Below are 21,835 nucleotides of genomic sequence, written 5' to 3' on the forward strand. Positions count from 1 at the left end.
ATTTGCAGTACATGAGGTAACGGATGGCAATTTATAGCATAATTGCTTTTCTTTTTTCAATAAAAGGGTACATAGTCAGTGTGTCCCTTTCTTTTTATTCAGGACTTTTCACTGAAGAAGCAGAAGAAAGGACCTATCAATATTTAATTTTTCCAGGTTTGCAGGGTAGTTATGCTGATGCCATCTTCAGACTTACAGTTAAATTAACTTGTCCTGCTTCCCACAAACTTGGATATGAAAAATAACCTTTCATCAGTGGTTTGTTTCATCACTCTGTAATGATTCATTGACAGTATCGTAAATAGAGACTTGAATCTTAGATTGATAATTTATTTATTCAAGGTCCTTCAAGACCTCAGAGAGCTGTGTGTCATGTCCCATGCAAGCATTGCTTTACAGCCACTAGTACTACCTATTTTAGCGATCACCTACATGTAATAAGTTAAATAACTAATTACTAGTAGTTACTATTATCAGTCCAGAGACTCCTGACAAAAGAGGTGCTCAACATCAAGTGAGAGGAGGACGGTGAGAGAAGCAGCAGAGGCACCTGACAATCCTCCGGTGGCGTTTTTGGCTGTACACACTCATTAGCCTGTGCCTGGGCCTACAGCGACACACACACACACACACACACACACACACACACACACACACACACACACACACACACACACACACACACCACGAAATTACGGCAGTTGGCTGTGATGCTGACACTGCAGCCTTTTATTGCATAAGCAACTCAGTAGCACATGCCAAACACAAAGCATAATAAAATTACATAAGAATACACTCCTTGGATTTACTTGCATGCGTAGCGAGTTGTTGATGGAAAGTGAGCAAAGAGAAAGTGGGAATAACTAGAGGAGACATGACGATAAAGAAAGTGTGGTTTTAGTCCACAGGAGGTTTCTGGAGGCTGGCCTCTTTCCTAGCGTCGAACTTTGACCATGTGTGTTTGGGCTTTTATTTTAATGATGACAGAAAGGGACCGTGAGGAAAGAGACGGAGGAGGATGTGTGTCTGCGCCTTTAACATTCCCTAGGCCAGAAGAGAATGTTGGGAACGTTGCCCAGTGCTTTTCTCATGACCCCTGAGAGGAGGCCGTCGTCCTTCTGGGTCCATGGATGGAGATGTCACAGAACACCCAGGAGAATGATAAAGCAACACACCAGGCCCAGTGCACAGGACTGAGGAGCAGCTCCCACCGGCTGCATTTACCTGACAGTCTGCAGGTTAACGCTCTTACTGTGGGAGCCCTTCACAAATGCAACCACACATCCAAGCAACACTCCATACGCAACTGCTGAGATTCCTCCTGCGTCACTCTCCCACAGTCGACGTCACGCTCAGTTTCTACACGTCAATGAATGTGGGTCTACATACATTTACAATCAGCAGCAAGTCAGTGAATCTGGGGCAGAAGTAGCAGCTTTTAAAGCTCTAATGTTAAGTCTGAACATAATCTACACAGGTCAAAAAGTGCTCCACATTCGTTAATCACATCATTAATCCTGTGAATGGAACTTTAATTAAGGCAATATAATGAGATTAAGGTGTTTACATGACCCCTGGCTTAATTGCAGTATTTTTAGAACCCACCTAAGATCAACCATCCTGGAACATGGCAGCGGCACTGTCCAAATGCATCTGCTGTATTAACTATTCTCCTTAAAACGCATCCAGCAAAGCAGATTCAAATAAAATAAGCAGAGGCACATGCATTAAATATCAACAAAAAACTACTCAAATTATTACAAATACAACACAAACCAAAAACTGACTACACAATCACATAATGCTGACGAAAACACTTAGAGGTTAGTGCTGTAACTGCTGTATGAACAGAGGCCAATAACGTTGCTGAGTGAGTGTGTGGTTACACTGCTGATACATAAAAGCAGTGGGTTGATGGATGAAGATTATGTTTCTTACTCTCGCTCCCTTTATTCGTCATTGCGTGGCTGAACCTGCATTAATCTTCTGTCAAACTCTTGTTCTCGGGGCCTGTTACACGGCGCCGGTGGCTGCAGCTACATGCACGCAGGATTAGGGCGCGCTGGCACGGCTGCACAGCCGGTGCCTGAGAGCGGACTGGTCGCTGGGGAGACAGACGTGCAGCGTTACACCGTCATCGCAAACGCACCCACAAATCTCTCAATCTTCTTCCTCAGATCCAATGTCCACCAGTTGCAGGACACGTGCGTGGGGACTGTGGCTCAGCCCCCACTCTAATCCATGGCTCAAAGTGGAACGGAGCTTCGCCACACAACTATTTGGTATTAATCTGAAAAATGGGCAATTACAGATAAGGCTGTAGCTGTAAGTTACATGAGTGTGGCTTGAGCTGTCTGAGAGGACACGTTATATATTCAGAGATGACGTACTGGGCCGTCATGGTAACAAGAGGGAGCGAGTGGTGAGATATAAAGTATATCCACATACCAGGCATCAGGGCATTCAACATTCTAATTGGGGAAGAATCAGTGCCCTAAATGGCCCCATGCTGAAATAACACACACACACGCACACACGCACGCACACACGCACGCACGCACGCACACACACACACACACACACACGCACACACACACACACACACACACACACACACACACAGCCAAAAATACTCCCTGTAACCCTCTCACTGCAAATCACCAGGAGTTGCTGTACAGAATCAGCAGTGTCACCATCCTCTCCCCGATCCCCATGGAGCCTTTGAAGCTTGTACGGATTGACCTTGTTAAATAAGTTAAGCCCATTGTGAAACCCACCTGGAAGACAAACAGGGAGGTTCCCCGTGGACAGTGGGTCCAGCAGAGAGTAGCTGGGCGACGTGGGCAAAAGGTTCAGGTGAAGGAAGCCTGCTTTCACCTACTGCACTGGACACTCCCAGTGCCTCCACTAAACAAAAGGAGCGCGTTCCACTGCAAAACGGCCACTGAGTGGATGAGTGGGAACGACTAAAAATAGCCCAAATTAGAGTTGTCCAGATTTTCCACTTAAAGACGCCAAGTGTCAACGCAGTCGCTCAAAACAGGGAGGCTTCCTGACAATGTTGTTTGAGTCATCAAGACATCAAACTGTCCAATAAGAACATTACTGACGGACTGGTCACAAAGCGCGCGCATCCACATCCATCATCCTTCGCTACAGAGTCTGGCACACACAGGGTCAGGTCACAGTTAGCGTGTCATCGTACTGTGGGAGGAGACGACCCACGAACACATGATCAAAGCCAGCACCGTCTGACAACAAGACGCGGAACCCCGTCACATGAAAAAAGATGCGATTTAAAGCATTGAACAACCCGGACTGGAGCAGCACAGTCCAACGCACTTCTGAAGCTGGTTGGACGCCATTCGCTCCAACAGCTGCATCAGTGACTCAAGGAGCCGTTTTCCTGTCACCACAAGCTGCTACTCATGAACACGTCCCCTCTGCTTTACAACTGCGTCCAGGACACACCCGCATCAACATCCGATGGATGTTAGAGTCCAGCAGCGAGGTGGAGGTCGGAGACGGCAGGTGAATCACAGTCAGATGCTCTCGGTGCTTCAAGCGCCGTAGAGTGTGTGTGTGTGCGTATATGTTTTTCCTTGGACGTGGAGACCATAAACCATGTTTTTGCTGTCAAAGTGAGGACACTGCAACAACGTGGGGACACTTGGCAGGTCCCCTCTGGTCCGAAAGCCTTTTTGAGGGTCAGGATGTGATTTTAGGGCTGAGGTTAGAATTGAGGTTTGTTTCAGAGTAGAGCAAGATTAGACGTCTGCCTTTAGGTGTGATGGTTAGAGTGAGGGGCTAGAGAGGCATTGTGTCAATGGAGGTCCTCACGTAGATGACAAACACAACGGTGTGTGTGTGTGTGTGTGTGTGTGTGTGTGTGTGTGTGCGTGCATGTGTTTGTGGGCTTGTGTGTGTGTCTGCGCATGTGTGCGTGCGCGCATGTGTGTGCATGTGCGCGTGCCTGCGTGTGTGCGTGCGTGTGTGTGTGTCTGCACCTGCGTGCGTGTGTTTATGTGTGTGTGTCTGCGCATGCGTGCGTGTGTTTGTGTGTGTGTGTGTGTCTGCGCATGTGTGCATGTGTGCGTGCGTGCGTGCGTGTGGTGACAGTAGCACTTTGTCCGGCGGTTGAACGGCCTGTCTCAGATCGCCTGTGTCAGCGCAGGTGATTGTTTGGGCAACAGCGCTGAGCAGCACACGAGCTTCAGGCAGCGTCAGTGCAGTTTCAGCTCCAGCTCACGTTCATGGTTCACAGGCCAAAAGCAGCGTCACCGCCCCGTGTCTTGGAACTAATACAGTGAACGCACTCACCTGGAGCAGAAGCCGCTGACTGACGGATGCTGCAGAGGCGCCAGAGGTGATAAAATGATTTACGACACTCACATAATTGAACGATTTTCATTCATATCACTTTCAACCATTTCATCAGAAACCACAAAGACCACAACAGTCTGTTTACTCATATTTGGGGGTAAAAACATCCAACCACAAAGCATCCTTCTAATCTTTAATTTAATTTCATGACACTTCCACCTGGATTTTCCCCCCACAACTTAAATTAATCATTTAAAACTTTAAAACCTTTTCGAAATGCTCGTGCCCCAATTCTGAAATCAAAGAAACACAGCGGGGGAATCGCTGCATGTGCTGAACAGGCATCAGCCAAAGGAGGAGTTTGAAGGCTTTGCTAGAGAGAGTCACGGATGAGCCAATGTTGCAGAAGCCATAAAGGGATTATTCTTCCCTGGAAGTCATAATCATGTGTAACACACTTGTTTCAAATCCTGCGAAAAACAAACAGGTGTTTCAGCTTTAAATCCACGCCTTCGTATTTTCCGCCACACAAACCTCCAGAAACACAGCTGTGACATTATTTCCACATTAATTATTAGATTGAGTGTTGATATGTAATACAACGATCATGAGCAGAAGGTTTTGGTTTGTTGACAAATGCGGGTTCAGCGCCACAATGAGATTAAACATTTAATAGCAGCAATTATAGGGAAAGGAGGGGATGCGTCAAGGCGCGAGCGGCACCGACCTGAGAGCGCGCACAGGAAGCTGAGGGACAGCAAAGTAAGTTCCCTCCAAGTCGAGCAGACCTCCATGACTGACCGCAGCGCAGGCGCCTGTCAGTGGGATGATGATGATGGCCTTCGCCCACTTCCACGGGCGTTAACAATGTGCGTGGTCGCAGCCAAGGCGCCTTCAAGTCCGTCAGGTAAAGTAAGGGACACTTCAGGTGAGACGTGGATCCGCCTTCATGCGCTACGGAGGAAGCCTCGCTCCTGACTTTGCTGTGAGCTCCTAGTAAAGAGTAAAGTGGATCAGCGCCTTCTCCGACGCTGCGAGTCGTCCTGCTCTGTCCTCCTCCCGACGCTCGGCGGCATCTGCGGCTCTGTCCGTGTCGACGCGGCACCGAGTACAACCACAACTGCAAATTGTCATCCCGTGTCCTTTTCCTGAGAAAGAGAGAGGGGAGGGGGGAGAGCGAGGTGGTCTCAAATGTGTCCCAGTATCATGTCAGAACATCCGTATGACTGCTTCAAAATAAAACCCGCCCACAAGGGCAGGCAACGTTAGGTGAATATTTAGGGTTTTACTTTGAAAAAAATGGCATCCGGTTTTTCCCCCGTGTATTTACAAACTTAACGCAGCTACACCTGTTCGCTGATTCGTTAGACAAGTGCAGGTGCAAAACATGACTTTTCGTGTATTGTTTGTACCTTGTGTGTAGCTTTGATCATCTTTGATTTCACATGCGCCTCTACGCCACTATTGGCTCGCACTGATAAAGCGTGCACGCGCACGCAAGCGGCAACTATTACCTGCAAATGTGGTTGAAAACACTGTACAGTGAATGTCGAACTATAATGTATAATATAATTTTCTAAATGAAATCCGTCCCATAGCTGAGTGGTTTAAACAATCAGTAATCAGTTTGTATGCCAAATAAATGGTAATGGGACAGTTTAGCAATTTACATATTTGTGTGCAGGTTCTTTTCTAAGAGTTGTTTCCAAAGCTGGACACCTACAGAACCTCTCTCTACCTCTGCTCCTGGTCAGTCATGCGCGAGGAGGTGTGGGTCTGAGAAGAGACAAACACACTGGACCCAGCTTGACGTGAATTCCCAAGGTACCCCCCCCCACACATCCACCCCCACCCCCACACAGAGATGTGGACTGACCTGTGCACTCAAAAGGTGCTCAAGCTTCATCTTCATCTCCTCAGGCTGCGAGTAGCCTCCGCAGCAAGGCTGAGGCTAATGCGCACGGACTGCTCAATTATGAGAGGTGAACGGGGTTGTTCCTCTGATTGAATCCAAAGAAGCAGAGTCCGATCCTCACGGGATGAGATTCTGTTGTGTTGTTGCATCTGGGCCTCTGGCTGAGATGTGCGATGTTAAGGGAAAGGCTGTCAAAACAGGCTAGTTTTTATTTTGGTGCAGAAATCGTTTGAGCAGGGCAGAGAGGCTCATACTGGCTCCTCGACCACACGGCTGTAATCCAAACCTGACACCTGGAGGCCACATGTGTTGGTGGCTTGCTTCAATTAGCAAGATGTGCATAGTTATCTCCACTGTATATAACACAAACACACACACACATATAAATAGTTATTTATTATTATGCACAATAAAAAATAAATAAATCTCTAATCGTGACTGGCGGATCATTCCCCCTCCTGTATAATTCATCACTTCCATTACTCTTCCCTAAACCTAAGCACAGACAAAGGCAACGAGGAAGCGAGTTACAGCTTTAATCAAATATAAGAATAAAGCAGATTTAAAAACAATAAATACCAGGCTGTGGGAATCTACTGGATTGTGTTTAGGAGCAGATTATCTCAGATTATACTCTATATGGAGATGCACAAAATCCACACAACTGTGAACAGAGGTATCACTGGCTTCTGGTGATGCTGAGGGTTTGTACCACTGGCCTAGATACTGGTATGGTGTGAGGAGTGGACCGGCACCAGTGAATGCAGGTACTGTGCAGACACACTTTAAGCACTTTCACCTGCTGTCAGGTCATTTCTTTGCTCGTGTGTCTAACTCTACCTCTTTCTATGACTCTGTGGTGGCATCAGCCATCCTGCACAGTGTGGTCTGCTGGAGCAGCATCACCACAGACGACAGGAAGAAGCTGGACCGGGTCATTAAGTCCAGCTCTGTCCTGGACTGCACCCTGGACTCAGTGAGGGCAAAGCCTGCGTCTGTGCTGGAACAGGACTCTGACCCACTGCAGGACTCACTGTCTGCCCTGGAGAGCAGATTCAGTATCAGGCTGATCCACCCCCACTGTGGGAAAGAGGTGCCTCCTCCCTGCTGCTTTCACACTGTACAATGGACACACAGGGTTCACATTTCCACCACGCTGCTATACTATATGCCACCAGTTATACCAGTTACTGAAACAAACCGCAGTCACTTCAGCACCATACACTTTACAGTACAAAATGTCATGAGATGACCTGTGGAGATTATACCGTTTTGTCTTTTTTTTCCAAAAATTCTGTATTCATGTCTTTCTTCTTCTGTTGCAACATGGCAAAAGAAGCAATATGTAGTTTCCCTATTGCAGGACAAATAAAGGTTTTCTCTTCTTTTCTAGTCTATTCTATAATTACCCATATTATTATCCATCCCTTCATCCAACCATCTTCTACCGCTTGGTGCCCGTAGGGGTCACGGGGTTCACTGGAGCCTAGACAACTACCTTAAGGCAAGAGGTGGGGTGCACCCTGGACAGGTGGCCAGGTCAAATATATATATATATATATATATATATATATATATATATATATATATATATATATATATATATATATATATATACACATTACCATATATATAATCATATACCCAAGTTTGTAATTAATCTCACACAGTAGAAGCCACAATTATAAAAATATAAAGTCAATGGAGAAATCATGTCCATACGAACTAAAGACGCTATTTTCTGCTATGGTTCTATAGCGCCATCTTCTGGCCATGTAGATGAACAGCACCCTCCAAGTATGAATTCCTACACACTCAGTGAAATCACAGTATCGCTTTAAATCAGCTGTTCCTAAATAAGAAAGATTGATTAAAGATTCCCATCACCCAGTTTATACTGTACCAACAGTGCTGCTCAGCAATGTCGATGTCCTGGAACAGAGGATATAGGAACACAAATGATACAAACCAGGCATCAAAGAAGTGAATCTACGTCACGATTACACTGTCCTTCAGGAAGTATCTGCAACTCACAATACAATTTCTCTAGCATTGCATGAGTGGTTTAGTCTGGTAGAATAGAAAATCCACCCACGGCTTTTACACTGTTTTACTACCAAGCCATGCTGATGCTAAATAACATAGGCAAGACCTACTATCAGCACATGTAACCAACGATTATAGATACGAAACAGAAGCTCTGCTCACACAGAAGTGGCAAATGACAGTGAGTGCCCCATTTATTATTTTTTAAACATGTAAACATACAAGACGGTGACTTCCAAACAATCACACAGAAGACATGGCATCAACTCATAAAATAGAAAATATCATATTTATCTTCCTATACTGTATACCCAAACAAATGAACTGCGCAGGTTTGCAAAAGCCAGAATGACCAAGAACATCAAGATTCTTAAATATACATTATACATATATAAGGTAGATTTCCTATACATAAACTCGTTCTGCCACCTTTTTTCCTTTCTACAGTCTTTTCCTGGCACATTGCACATAACCTCAGTTCATAAAGGATTTCGGTTGATTATTGGTCAAAGGGGGGTTCGACCACTGCAGCTTATACTCCTCACCTGACGTGAGGCGTCAGACCAGTGCTCTCAGGCCTGGCTCTGACCTCAAACACATGCTACTGTAGAAACGGACGCTCGCATCCTCACTGCTGCAGCCAGACATGCTTCAGCATCGCGACTGTGGGTGTGAAAAGGCAAATGATCCATGTGCGATTGTGGTTCACCATATACAGAAGAAATAGTCCGAACGAATGTGGATTAGCTATGAAAGGGTCAAGAACAGAGCAAAGCACAGAAAACGGGCAGGGATCTTTTTACAGTGTACAGGAGGTATAAACTGCCTCCTTTTGGGCTCAGCCATGAACTTTGGTCACCTTAAATCTGTGCTGGCTCGGGTGACGTGTGTGTTGTTGAGCCCTGAACTCGTCTTGTGCAACACCAGTGTTCTTTCACCCTAATTCGCACTGAAGCATCTCTAGCTGCCGCCCAGTCGCATTAAAACAAACAATAATCACCTGTTACTCTCAGGTCCGGACGTCAAGAGTGGACATAAAGGCAGTTCACATACCATAAATACTCACGTGGTCCCGTTGCTGCCTTGTTCGCTAGATCCTACAGAGGTAGACAGATGCATCCTGCAGCAGTCACCTTGACAACCCCGTGCTCCCTGATGAGGCAGTACTTCACTGAACAAGCAGCACAAACCCATGTAGTGCACATAAGCTTAAAATCATAAATACACACTTTGTGGATATTGCAGCTCTGAAATACTTCTCTTGCCATAATGTCCGTCATTTATTTCTATTTAACGAAACCCACTTTCATCGTCAAGGCTGTGATCATGGCAGACTCTCCAGAGCTCGCTGGCTGTAACACCAGGTGCATCTCTGTTGCTTACAGCGCCTCCTTGTTGTTGTATTTCAAAGGGTAACCCACCGCCGTCTCCAGGCACTCCACCAAGGAGCCGGCCGAGAGGAAGTCCAGCTCCACCTCGATGAACTTGATGTAAATGGCCAAGTGCTGGGGCGCCGGCTCCTCGCCTCCCTCGTCCTCCTTACCTGTAACACTGTGGCGGCAGTTCTCCTGCAGGAAGCACGTCACGGCGGAGGACTCGCCGTGGATGCTGTGTTTGCTAGAACCCTGAAAGTGCTGAAAGAGACACTGCTGAATGGTCCTGTCCTCAGCGATGCCCAGGTAGCAGTAGGTGACCTTTGCCCCAGTCCTGCTGCCGTGGCCACTCTGTCCGTCGGCCTGATCCTGACTCTGAGCCCCGTTTTCTGTCTTGCACTGAGGTAAGTGGTATTCACCGCCCTGTGGAGTGGTGACGTTACAGGATGAGGCAGCGTCGAAGCCAATGGCGTACAGTCCATATGCCCTGGGTATGTCCCCAGGAAGGAGGTAGTGGAAGGAGCCTTTGCTGCAGCCCGCTGCCCTGGACTGGGCCACAGGGACCCAGTCCACCTCCATGTGCAGCTCCAGGCAGCGCGCCTCGCTGATGGTGATGTCCAGGAATTTGTAATAGACATTCTTCCAATTCATCTTCTGAACTTTGGTCATAATGATGCGGCCCTCCGGCTTCTCTGGGTTGAAGTACTCACGGAGTCTCTTGCCCAAAGGCACCTGCGAGCTGATTTCGGCGTAGTGGTAGCGCACGTCGTCACGCCAGCGCGTGTTGTAGCCCACGCCGAATATGGCCAGTTTGTTGGAGAGGTGCAGCCTCGAGAACTCCGTCCACGTCTGGAAGTGCTCCCACTTCAGCTCCACCGACTCCAGGATGCGCACCACCGTCTGCATCATGTCCCTTTTTCTGTGGACGACCCCAGACACGTGTAAAGAAATGCAACAGGAGTTCTACGTTCGAAATGTCCAACAAAGTGATCCGTATTTAACATAATTTTAACAGAATAAGAAGCTTTGGGAGACAACAGCTCACATACATTATCAGATGGTCTTAGTAAATCATAACGTCTATCTCCCCTTTAGAGGTTTTAAAGGTTGATGTGAATAAAACACCTTGACCTGAGAAACAGTAACAGAGCATCACTAAAGTAAATCCGTTTTCCTCTGGGAACCTTTCCTTTAATTAAGGCTAAGATTTTCATCTTCAGTTTCATTGGAAAAGTGCTCTAATTCCCATCCAGGGCAACGCCTTGTGGCCCTTGTGGTTTTGTGTGACGTGATCAGGCTAACTCACAACGTACGACACAAAGCTGCCATTCAAAAAGGCAGCCTGTGCTGGAGTTGACTTACAGCTCTGCTTGAAGCTGCAGAGCTCTGTTCTTAGGCACCTGGATTTCTTCTAATGACGAAAAAGAGGACACACATATTAGTTGTCACCCGTGTTTGACACATTCTGACGTTACTGTACGGCCTCCTAACACTACTCACCAGTCTCCATGTCCCCCTCCTGGAACGCAGAGTCCAGTACCTGGTTGCACCAGTCCTCCTGGGAGAAGTCTTCCAGGGCGCTGCCGTCCGACTCCATCTCCTGGTACAGGCCGCTGCTGTTGATCAGCACCGGGGCGCAGCTCTGGGAGTCCCAGCCTCCCTGCCCGAACACCTTCTCCAGCTGCTCGATGGTGTAGCTGCTCTTCCTCTTGCCGATGCCGTGCTCCTTCACACGGCTGTAGCAGCGCCGCAGCGTCTGAGTGAAGGAGGGACACGGAAATCAGCATGAAATTGAACTGTCATTACAATTAAGGTACAACGGCTACAGTTTGCTGACCCACAGAACAATCAAAGGGCGTCAACTCTAAATGGCTTTTAGAAAATATTAAAAATATTAAAAACACTTTAATCCAAACATTGTGGTTACGTTGTGTCAGCACTGGTTGATTTAATACTGAAGCTGGTTCTCATTCAGTCGCGGTCGTGCTGGAGCGTTGGCCCGTGTTTAAGTTTAATACCTTAAGTTTAAGGTGGAGGAAATAAGGTTCTGATAGAGTTGTCCCAGCTTTCCTCTTTAAAGAAAGAAAGTGCTGAGTAAAAATCATCATCATCTAAATCTTTTGCCCTTTGAATAGAAATAACCTTCAGAAACTAAAAAAAGTTAAGGCAGAGGTTTGATCTCTTGGTCCAAAGCTCGTGTTTGGGCAGTAAACTGCAGGTGGTGTTAGAAAAGTCAGCAACTTCTCAGAAATGTTCACCAGAACATAAAGAATTACGCAAGACAAATAAACAAGTACTTAACACATGTATGACATAAGTGTAAATAAGCCTCGGCCTCATCAACATCATCAGCTCTCAAAGCACCGCAGTCACGTGGACGAGACATCGCATGTGGCTTCCTGCGTGGGTTTTTACACACGGGAGCGATAAATGAAATAACCACGCCGCACGGCTAACGTTCCGAGCGTTAGTCGCGTCAGGAGCCGCAGCCTAGAATCAGCTGTTGCAGCCGCCGCCGCTGCGCGCGCGCGCGCGCGCGTCTGCTGACGGAGCGGCCGGCAGCGCTCGTTCCAGCCTCATTTACCTTCATCCTCTCCCTGCACTGGGACGGGGTCCTCTCGTAGCCCAGCCCCGACAGCGCTCTGGACACCCGCTCGTACATGGCGGGACCGGGGGCCTTACCGGAGAACACGGTGCCCGCCACCTCCAGCTGCTGCATCCGCGCCTCCGTGAGCCGCTCGTTGCCCCACACCGCGATGAGGGCGTTCGTCTCGGACGGCGTCCACGACATCCCTCTGCAGGCGGTGAAGCTGGAGGATGAGGCCGCCGCTCTGGCCGCGGCCGCGGCCGCCGAGCCCACGTTCAGAGGCGAGAAGCGGTTGGGCGTCGAAGGGCTGGACTGGTACTGGTTGCTGTCACTCAGGTCCTCCGACTCGGGCGACGGCACCTCGGTTTTCGGGATCTTTAACGGCGTCGATGTCTGCGGAGAAAGCTCCGCGTTACTGGACGCCGCCATGTTGCCTCTGTTGCTAAGGGGAGGGGGAGGAGGGGGTGTGACGTTCAGGGCTTTAGTCTGGAAGCGTCAGGAAAAATGCGACATGGACCCGAGAGCTGCAGACAGGAACCCAAAGGCAGGCGCGAACATAGTGTCTGTTCTTGTGACGTGGGGCATTTCAGACGCCTGGGAAACATACCTGAATTCAAATGAAAGCTGCTCTTCCACCCCTGGTACATGTGTGAAAGGCCCCACTCTGTCGTGGCCCGGGGCCCAGTGGACGGAGCGCTGGTCCCGTTGGACCCGAGTGCTCGCTGCTACTCCTTGTGTTTGTACAGGAGAACACGGTTCCCCAAGAGGATCAATGAAGTCTGACTCTTCTCCACAGCTGTCAGATCCCCCCCCCTCCCCAACCTGGGCCCTGTGACGTCACAACTCTGGCCTGCTTCAACTACACACGCTCAAATGAATGGTTACAGGCTGCTATATTATCTATAGCTATTATTATTGCTATATTAGCTATGAGCTAACGCTATATGAACGTAACAGCTTATATGTAACAATCTGGGACTATAACTCATAGGGAGGAAAGAGCAGGCTTCACTTTGTGGCCTTTTGACCTGACTGGAGACTGTTGGCTGAGCCCTCACCCGCTTTGCTGCATGTCTGCGTGTTCACGGCTTTACAGTGGCTCCAAGCCTTCAGAAAAAAACGCGCCTGAAGTAGAGAAGGGCGCAAAATCAGGATCTGACCTAGGGCGCAAACTCGGCCCTGAGTCTAAGCTTTCAAACAGTGTGAGACAGGTGGAAAAAATGAGACATATGAATGCTAAATCAACGGGCGTGAATGGTCCCTGTGCCTGATACAGCAGCATCTCTCAACCAGACAAGAGGGAAAGAGCGTGACAAGATCCACAGATCAGTCTCTGACTGGATCCTATTAACACCAGTATGGCCAGGCTTTTCTTTCCACAGACCTCCTACCTAAGTCCCACAGCGGCGCCGATTGACTGCGAGGCTGTAGCTGACGTCCTAATTCAGGTGTGAACAGCTGCTTTTGTTACCTGAACAGGGCCACCACGGGGGGGGTCACGCTGAGCCACTTCAACAAAACCTGTGTGAACCTGTGTTCACCAGCCTGGTTGTTGTTAGAAACACCAACATTGGTACTGAATGTGGGTGTGCGTTCTCCTGTCTCCATTGAAGGGGGTTTGGATCCCTCATTGGATGGAGGATGGCTTAAACTGCAGGACACATGGCGCTATGGTGGCTTGAACCTGGGACCTGGCATCTCCCTTCTACTGTACATTTGCCACATAATAATAATTTCCCACACACTTATGGGAGAATGGGACACACTTGAGTACTGACTTTATCTGTAAAAATTATTGTATGTTTCACTGTTTAAAATCTTGTGTGTTCCTGTGTGTTTCTGTGACAGAATGGATGGCGTCCCCGCTTGTATGCGATGCATGTAAATGTACTGTATGTGCTCAGCCATAGAGCCAGTCAAACAGCTTGTCTCAGACGGTGGAATGGGCCACTTTTGTTTTGCATTTTTATCAATCAATCTCCCAAAAGAAAAGTCCTTGTGTGTTGATGTCATGGCAAAGCGAAACAGGGGTTCACGCAGGTTTTGTTGAAGTGGCTCAGCACCCCCCACCAACCCCCCCACCCCAATGGTGCGCACTGCACCATGGGAACTTTGAGACAAGTGTCCAATGGACTTTTCTGTGGGACTGCTAGTGTTGTTACTAAGCAGCCAGTGTTACTGCACTGTAATCAAACCGATGCTAAAACCGTTTTCATTACTGCAGATCAGGCACGTGACCACTGCAGTTTAAATGTACACTGCTTAGTAATACAGCAGAGCACACGCTCTGAAATTCCAATATGGTCAAGTAATGGCTTCATCTTTCACCCCTTGTTTTTCCTTCTCTTACTTGTTGAAACGTGTGCTTTTTCCTCGTATTAGTTTCATTAAATTCCCAGTGTATTGTAGGTTTTTAAAGTGCTTTATAAAAAAATAAACTACACTTTACAGTTGGTGGCCAACTTTGTTTCCTTTCTAATTTATATCTTTAGGCTCATGTTTGGACGACGAGTATTAGTTGTTAGGTTTGTCCTAAATGCTGAATAATTAACAACAGAACCAACCGACCCGACTCCTCCACGCCCGAACCACGCATACGCATACCTTTCTCTGCCCAAGGAAATGATGGGCTAAAGTGCAATAATGTCAATGCTAATTCTTCAGAAAAGCATTTTATTATGCTTTGTTGTGCTCCCTAAGAAATAAGTCAATCAAACTGAAGTCCAGACTTCAGTTTGATTGACTTCACATTTCGACAAAGAACAGATGAAAGTGTAAACACAAACATGAAACACCGGACCCTTTGTTGTTCCCCATTACTGCACCAAAGGTCCAAAAGGACTCTGCGGTCACTGGGTATCGAGCGAGACCTTTTATTGAATTCTGAGTGTATAATTGGTGATTTTACGTCTGATTGATGGGTTATGTCATTGTTTACATCATCTTTTGAGTGACAGTGTTTGATTGGCTTCCTTCAGGGACTGAAAGTCCTTCCAGCCTGCTCCACCATCTGGTCACTGCTTGGCAGCGTGGGGACCTGTGGTCAACGAGGTGCTGACCTGGCCAAAGGGACAGTAAAATCCTCTGTGGATGAAATCCAGACACTAGCTGTCCAATAAAGGTCAAAGACAGGAAACACTGGACAGTCTAACCTTTACCTGACAGAACTGCCAGTAAAGTGTCATATTAGCTGCTAGAGGGTTTGGAGCTGGGGAAGATATATGTCCTAAAGAGTAGGAGTGAAAACTAGGATTGAAGGTAAACAATTACCTTTACTTATTCCAAACAAATTGCCATAGTAGTAAAACTGCATTTCACTCACTCTATGAAATATTGCATATGACAGAAGGTTCAACATACCATTACCGTGGTGACTTTTCTGTTAGTGGTTCTGTCACTGGCTACAGTACTTCAACTTGCTAAGCTTTCTGTTTTTGAGTTTCTATTATGACTATTTCTACACATTTTTTCTGTTTTAGAGTTTCCTGTATTGACACACTAGAGAGGGTCTGTTTTATATATTCATTTTGCAGCCAGGCCAAGATCCAGCAAAGAGAGTTGCCTTTTTTGTTGACACTGAAGTACAGTAGTTGCATTTTGGAAGAGGATGACCCAGTTGCTTTTTTCTGCAAGTAACTAATTTTATCCCCAACTAACCAACTCGACCAAAGTAAAACACTTTATCTGGTAAATTGGATGGGGGTTAAGCCCAGTGTTGTAGCTGTCTTCTGTTCTCCTGACACTATTCCCACCAAACTGCCCCAGACAGATTGACGCTGCTCTGATCCCTTCTTTGTCACTCCTGCCACACCCATAGCTTCAGTCCATTCTCACCTCCCAGGTTTCCCTCTGTCTTACCTGGCTCACCATCTAACCACGTTCACCTGTTCCTTCCCCTCAGTGTTTTTGCATAATACCTTCATGACGTACAGTACAGACAAACTGCCATGGTGCTCATGGTACCACCAGCTACGTCAGCCTTTCTGAGTCATGTAGTCCCATGTTTCATAGTTAAGCAAAGTTCAAGGTTTCAAGTGGGTATTCTTTTTTATGTGACCAACCAATTAGAAGACTTTATTTTGCTAATACCTAGAGTTCATGGCATACTATGGTACTTAGCATACCATGCTTTGTCACTCACAAGCATATCTACTAGTGTTAAGATCCCATTTCACCAGTGACTATTGTTTGTGCTCAAACTCTGGTTTTGATTGAGTTTTCTGAATCTGTGATGTGATTGTGATTATTGGTGATATAGTGTCTAAATAGACAATGTATTAGTGACCTGTATGTGCGTACTAGAACCGATGATTGTGCTGTTGTCGGGGTTATTTCACATTCATCACAGATTTCTCTATTTTGCCATAACACAGTCATCTACTTGCCTTCACTTGCTTTGATGCTTCAGTTAGTCTTTCTCTGATTGAGAAATTCTGCAGATTCTCTCAAAAGCATTAAGGTCAGCCTCCTGTGGCCTTGACTATGTGTTAATAGTCGGAACAATACAGTGGGATCTTTGCTAATCTCTGCACCACCAAGGGACATGTACAGACATAACTTAAAGTTGTAGATGGTATTTGCATATATTCAGGACACTGACCTTACCCTGCTCTGCCTCCAGCTTTGCTGATGAATTTGAAGATGAGTCGCTTTCTGTAATTAAAGAATGGTTGTGATTATAACCCTGGGTTTTTCTGGGGGCTAGTGTTTTCAGTCTGTAAATCATAGAATGATTGCCATACTATGATAAAGGTGTATTCCCCTCTTTGCTTTATGCACATCTTATGTGGAAAGACTTCTGAAAAGGGCAACCTTTGTATTGCTGAAGGCAGAGAGATTAATTTCTCCCTTCAGCTGCAGTGATTGATTTTATTCTTGTCTCCATGCTCATCCTTGATTGGGCCGCATCTGTTACCCATGAGCCTCAGTATTAATGACGGCGCCAGGAATGCCCTCAAGTGTTATCATTTAAGTGTATCTGAGGGCAGTCGTTTGACTTCAAACTCATTACCTTGCATGTGTGAAGTGACACCACGATTACAAAGGAAAACTGCAGCCTGTCAGCTTAAATTTAACGCTGCTTTTCCAGCAGCACATGATGGGCAGAACCACCTGCAGGTCTGTTTTTGGTCCGTTCCCAGTGGTTCATCCGACAGACATAGCATTGGACACAGCAGCCTGTTCTCTCCCAAAAGCCCCGATTTGGACATGAGTCTAATATTCATGTGGATAAACTCCTCATATTCAGGTTTCTGATGTTCTTTGAAGCCGTTTTACTCTTTTGTGTGTCTCAAAGTTCAGTGTGAAACGTACTTTGCAGACAGAAAAGTACTTTGCGGCATCAAACGGAAAATCCCTTCCATGATTAAATTATTAAAGGTTTGCACTTATCAAACAGCTTTAAAATAGCAGCGATTGCTTAGTGTTATATCACACTGAATAGATTTTCTTCCATGGAAGTAATGCAGTATTTGAATTAGAACTAGACAGTGCATTTGGTCATAAGATACATGTGATTTATTTATGTATTTATGGACTGATCCTGTACAGTTGTGTGCTGTTGTAACGTCATTCATCTACATTCATCTGAAATCAAATTGGTGGTAAAAGAAAAAAAAAACAAAAATAGCTTATGCAGTAATATCACATAATGGATTATTCATACTGGCTCTTTTAAACTTTTTCCACCCACGGATCTACTGCCTGTGGTTTTAGTGGAGGCTTTTTGGCGCCATCTCTGCTCCATAATCACGGCGAGCCAGTTGGGATAGGTGTGAAATGACCGCTGTGTTGGCTGCTTCCTTCATACCGATTGCAGTAGACGCGTCACCTTAAAACAGAATGGACTGAATAGGATCAGTTACTGTGGAAATCTCGCCTGCTCTTAGGAGACGCAGACACCACTTCAGAAAGCAGAGAAATGTGTCAGACATGATGGGAATGAGTTAGTAATAGTAGTCGCTAGTAGTTGACTGCCCTTTTTATATTTAACTCTGCTGTCAAAAGGAAGTTCCATTTCCCAGCTTTTTTACATTTGTATGTTTGCTCTTGAGGTTTCATGCACAGACTGTTTTGCAACATGAGTTCTCTCGGGAAACGTCTGTTCTTATCTAGATAATTCCACTTTTGGCTAAAGCAAAACACATTTTAGAATTTCTGTTGCAAACTTCATGCCAGTTCTTGCAGTAGACCATAATTTTCACCAAAATCTGTGATCTATTCATGCTCATGCATTAAATATTAAGTATCTGGTGCATAATTTTTTCTCTTGTGGACATGATAATGTAAAAATACCCTAAGCCCTAAAAAAAGCCCTAAGTAATGTGTTCTGTTTCCAGTCCTAGTAATTTTTTTGAATAGGAGTAGGATTTTTCCTCCAGGGTCCGTGAATGTCTTCTTCACACCAGCACTGACCTCCCTGTGTTGCTAGCATGACCTCAGAAAGGTTAATTCTAAAAGTTGTTCAGAGGCAGTGGTCAAGGTTTACTTTCGTGTATCTGACCTTTAGTTAGATGATTCAGGGTTTAAATTTCAGAGTTACTGTAGCTTGATTCATACATACATACAAGCATTTTTCCATTTTGTTTCTATCATTGTTTAAATGTATTCAGCTCAGCACAGTTATGTTGGATTCTTTCACACCTTCTTAAACAAAAGAATCCCAAGAACCGTCTCTGGATGCTGGAACTCAAGCGCCTCTCTCATCCAGCCATCTCAATCAGCATTTCGCTCTTTAACGTTGCCCAGCTGGGCTCATCTCACACCCCCCCCCCCCCCCCCCCCCCCCCCCCCCCCCCCCCCCCCCCCCCCCCCCCCCCCCCCACCCCCCCCCCCCCCCCCCCCCCCCCCCCCACCATCCCCCGAGTGGATTCCCCTATACCCTGATCTAACCTCCCTCGAGCGACAAGGGGGCCCAGGTGCCATCACTGACTGAGGCGTCGAGGTAATTTGGCCCGACGCACCCTAACACACACACCCCTCGTATATGAAGGGCCGCGAGGGGCTCAGGACATTAAGCACTGTCTCATTAGGTTTATTTGGACGAGACAGGACACCTAATGAGAGGCAGTGTAATGACCAGAAACATCTGATCTCAACCTGGTCCAAACAAAACATCCGTGCAGGGCTCAGGGTCAGGGCCAAAGTCATGTCGCGCCTTCCTGCCTCTGAATGGAGTGGGAGGGGGACTGAGGGAATCTTAAGTTCAGCCTCTTATGAAGAAGAGAACATTGACAAGGCTTCGGCTTCTGGATGCTTCGAGACTAATCCAGCCACACTTTTTAGGTGGGTCTCTTGTGAATTGGGTTTAAATGTATGACTCATGCCTCTGGTTGCCTACTGAGAAGGAATCAGAAATAATCTTAGTGCGCATGTTTCATTCATGAAAGTTTTGGACGAAATGGTCAGCAGCTGTGTGCTATTAACCAAATAAATCTAAATACCATAGGCAGCTTTTTGAATTAGAGGCATTTCTCAGCTCATTAACATCTCATAAATGTTAAACTAAGAAGCAAATAATTGGTTGGTGATGACATAGTTTGCCATGTCATCAGAGCGGAGGCTCATAAATCCCAATCCTAATGTGCTTCTTTGTTCAAGGTGTTTGATTAATATTCTTATTTAGATGTACCTGATTTTTATAAATGGCTTTAAATCAGATGAGCCCTCTTGCTGATCCTGCAATGGGCAGCGTGAGCAGCATGAGCTGGCTGGGTCTGCGGCTCCCACAAAGTCAGTGAACAGACGAAGAAAAAGAGTTGACACGAATGAATGAATGATTCATAAGATAGCTTTGATGAGGGCGTTGGTTTTCATGGTGGAGAGGAGTGCCGAGGTTTGCCACACACCCGCCCACTCATGACCGGACCCCAGGTGGGGAGCAGCTGAACCACCCAGGCCTCTTGACCCACGGCTTGTCCACAGCTCAATACGCCATTAGCCTCAGCAGCTGACCCGACCAGTGCGGGCAACTCTTCTTGTCTGAACAGAGTGGAAGTTTCAGTAATTGTCACTTATGTGGCCAAAGTTCGATGCAAAATGAAAATAATGAAAAAAACAAACCACTTTATTTTACAGATTACACAAAGAATTAGAGAAATACATCATGATAAACAACATAATTTGCATTATGGATCTACTCTCTCTCTATATATTGTTGCACCTGAACTAAAATTTCTCAATACACAACCTTGGTATTTGTTACACACATACTTAAGACATAACTACACTTATAACCGGCTTTTTCCAGATTAACGAACTTTAAATAATATGACATGTAATATCACTCAGAAAGCTACAGTGATATTTAGTAACTGTATGTCTTAACACAAGCCATGATTCATTTTACATACTGTAAAGTTTGCCTGAAATTGTTTTTGAATGTAATTATACAGAAATATGTGATGACTGAAGAGTGTTGAGAAGCTCTTTATTGCTGTTTAGGAGGAGTATCAGGTAAACACACTTCTTAAAACCAGACTGACTGATGAAACCCAAACAGTCTTTTCCTTTGAGATGTTCCCCGTTAGATGATGTTGCTTCTGGATATCAGTATGGAAGCCACACAGAGACTTCTATTCACACGGAGATAAAGTGTGAGACTCTGGAATCCCTGCTCTGCTCTCGCTGAGGTGCAGCTGCTGCTGTGCTGCATGCACGGCAGCGAACACGCCCTGGTTTGTCCTGTGCCATGACAAGTACCAGTAGCTGACGTCGACTGAAAGATGATTCATCCCTGTTTGATGGACTTGTTTCATAGAGTTCCTGTTTAGAGCTGCTAAAAACAAAGGAAGGGCAAAAAAACTGCACCTGATGTCAAAAACATCAATATATCAGCAGCTACAAAGAAAATCAAATGTTTTCTATAGACTACATTCATAATTCTGTGCTCTGATCCTATGCTTGACATCAATGTAGATCCTTAATGTCACTAAAAGGTTGTGAGGAGATGACTGCATAATTTTGCCCTTCACATATGAAAGGAATGAATGTAATAGTAGTTCCTCATCTGATGAAGTGGATCCACTGCCTTCCTGGTCGTCCTGATGTCACTTTGCTGGGCTCTGTGGTGTCAGGGCACTACAGCTTAAAGGTCAAATGTCACCAACGGCGTCCAGGCAGATGGTGATGTCACTGCCTCCGTTTCAAGCGTGTGGCACAGAGTTTCTTACTTCTGTGGAACATGTGTTTACTGCCAAGCACACATTTCATTTCTTTATATTTTAGGCCACGTTCAAAACAAAAGTTCTCCAGACTTTCCTCAGTTTATTGATTTCATGTTCTCACGTATGATGAGCCTGAAGTTGTTTGATCATTTAACGGTTCCTGACACTAACCTGAAACATGTTCATTGTTACCTCTCCACTTTCTCCACCTTGATGGCTGCTCAGAGCGTATGAGGGGATGCCCACAAACATATGTGACACAGATAATCCCTTTGTTGGACAAAACCCCACCGCTCACGCAAAAGAAGACAGAGGCGACGTATACGACTGAATAATGAAGCAGGAAAAGGCATGTGACTGTCAGTTTGCATGGGTGTGTTCATGCATCTGTGTGTGAGTGATGAGCAGCCTGTCTGTCGGTGCAGCC

General features: G+C 46.1%; 2 protein-coding genes across 2 annotated transcripts in view; both read right to left on the reverse strand.

Annotated features, from left to right (window-relative positions):
• Positions 1-6,348, reverse strand: part of esama (endothelial cell adhesion molecule a) — a 34,801-nt gene extending 28,453 nt beyond the window's left edge. Inside the window, exons 1-2 of the mRNA XM_029174209.3 lie at positions 6,200-6,348; positions 5,051-5,471 (exon numbers count right to left, since the gene is read on the reverse strand). Of these exons, the coding sequence (XP_029030042.1) occupies positions 5,051-5,117 (67 nt within the window). The 5' untranslated portion in view covers positions 5,118-5,471; positions 6,200-6,348. The remainder of the gene's footprint in view (positions 1-5,050; positions 5,472-6,199) is intronic.
• Positions 6,349-8,453: 2,105 nt separating this feature from the next.
• LOC114869738 (myb/SANT-like DNA-binding domain-containing protein 2) lies at positions 8,454-12,703 on the reverse strand. Its single transcript, XM_029174208.2, has 4 exons — positions 12,242-12,703; positions 11,158-11,413; positions 11,020-11,068; positions 8,454-10,576 (listed from the first exon to the last, which is right to left on the reverse strand). Exons 1-4 carry the CDS (start codon positions 12,671-12,673, stop codon positions 9,664-9,666), a joined length of 1,650 nt encoding a protein of 549 aa, XP_029030041.1. The 5' UTR covers positions 12,674-12,703; the 3' UTR covers positions 8,454-9,663.
• Positions 12,704-21,835: the final 9,132 nt, after the last annotated feature.

The sequence above is a fragment of the Betta splendens genome, chromosome 14, assembly GCF_900634795.4.
Source record: "Betta splendens chromosome 14, fBetSpl5.4, whole genome shotgun sequence".
NCBI classification, from domain to species: domain Eukaryota; kingdom Metazoa; phylum Chordata; class Actinopteri; order Anabantiformes; family Osphronemidae; genus Betta; species Betta splendens.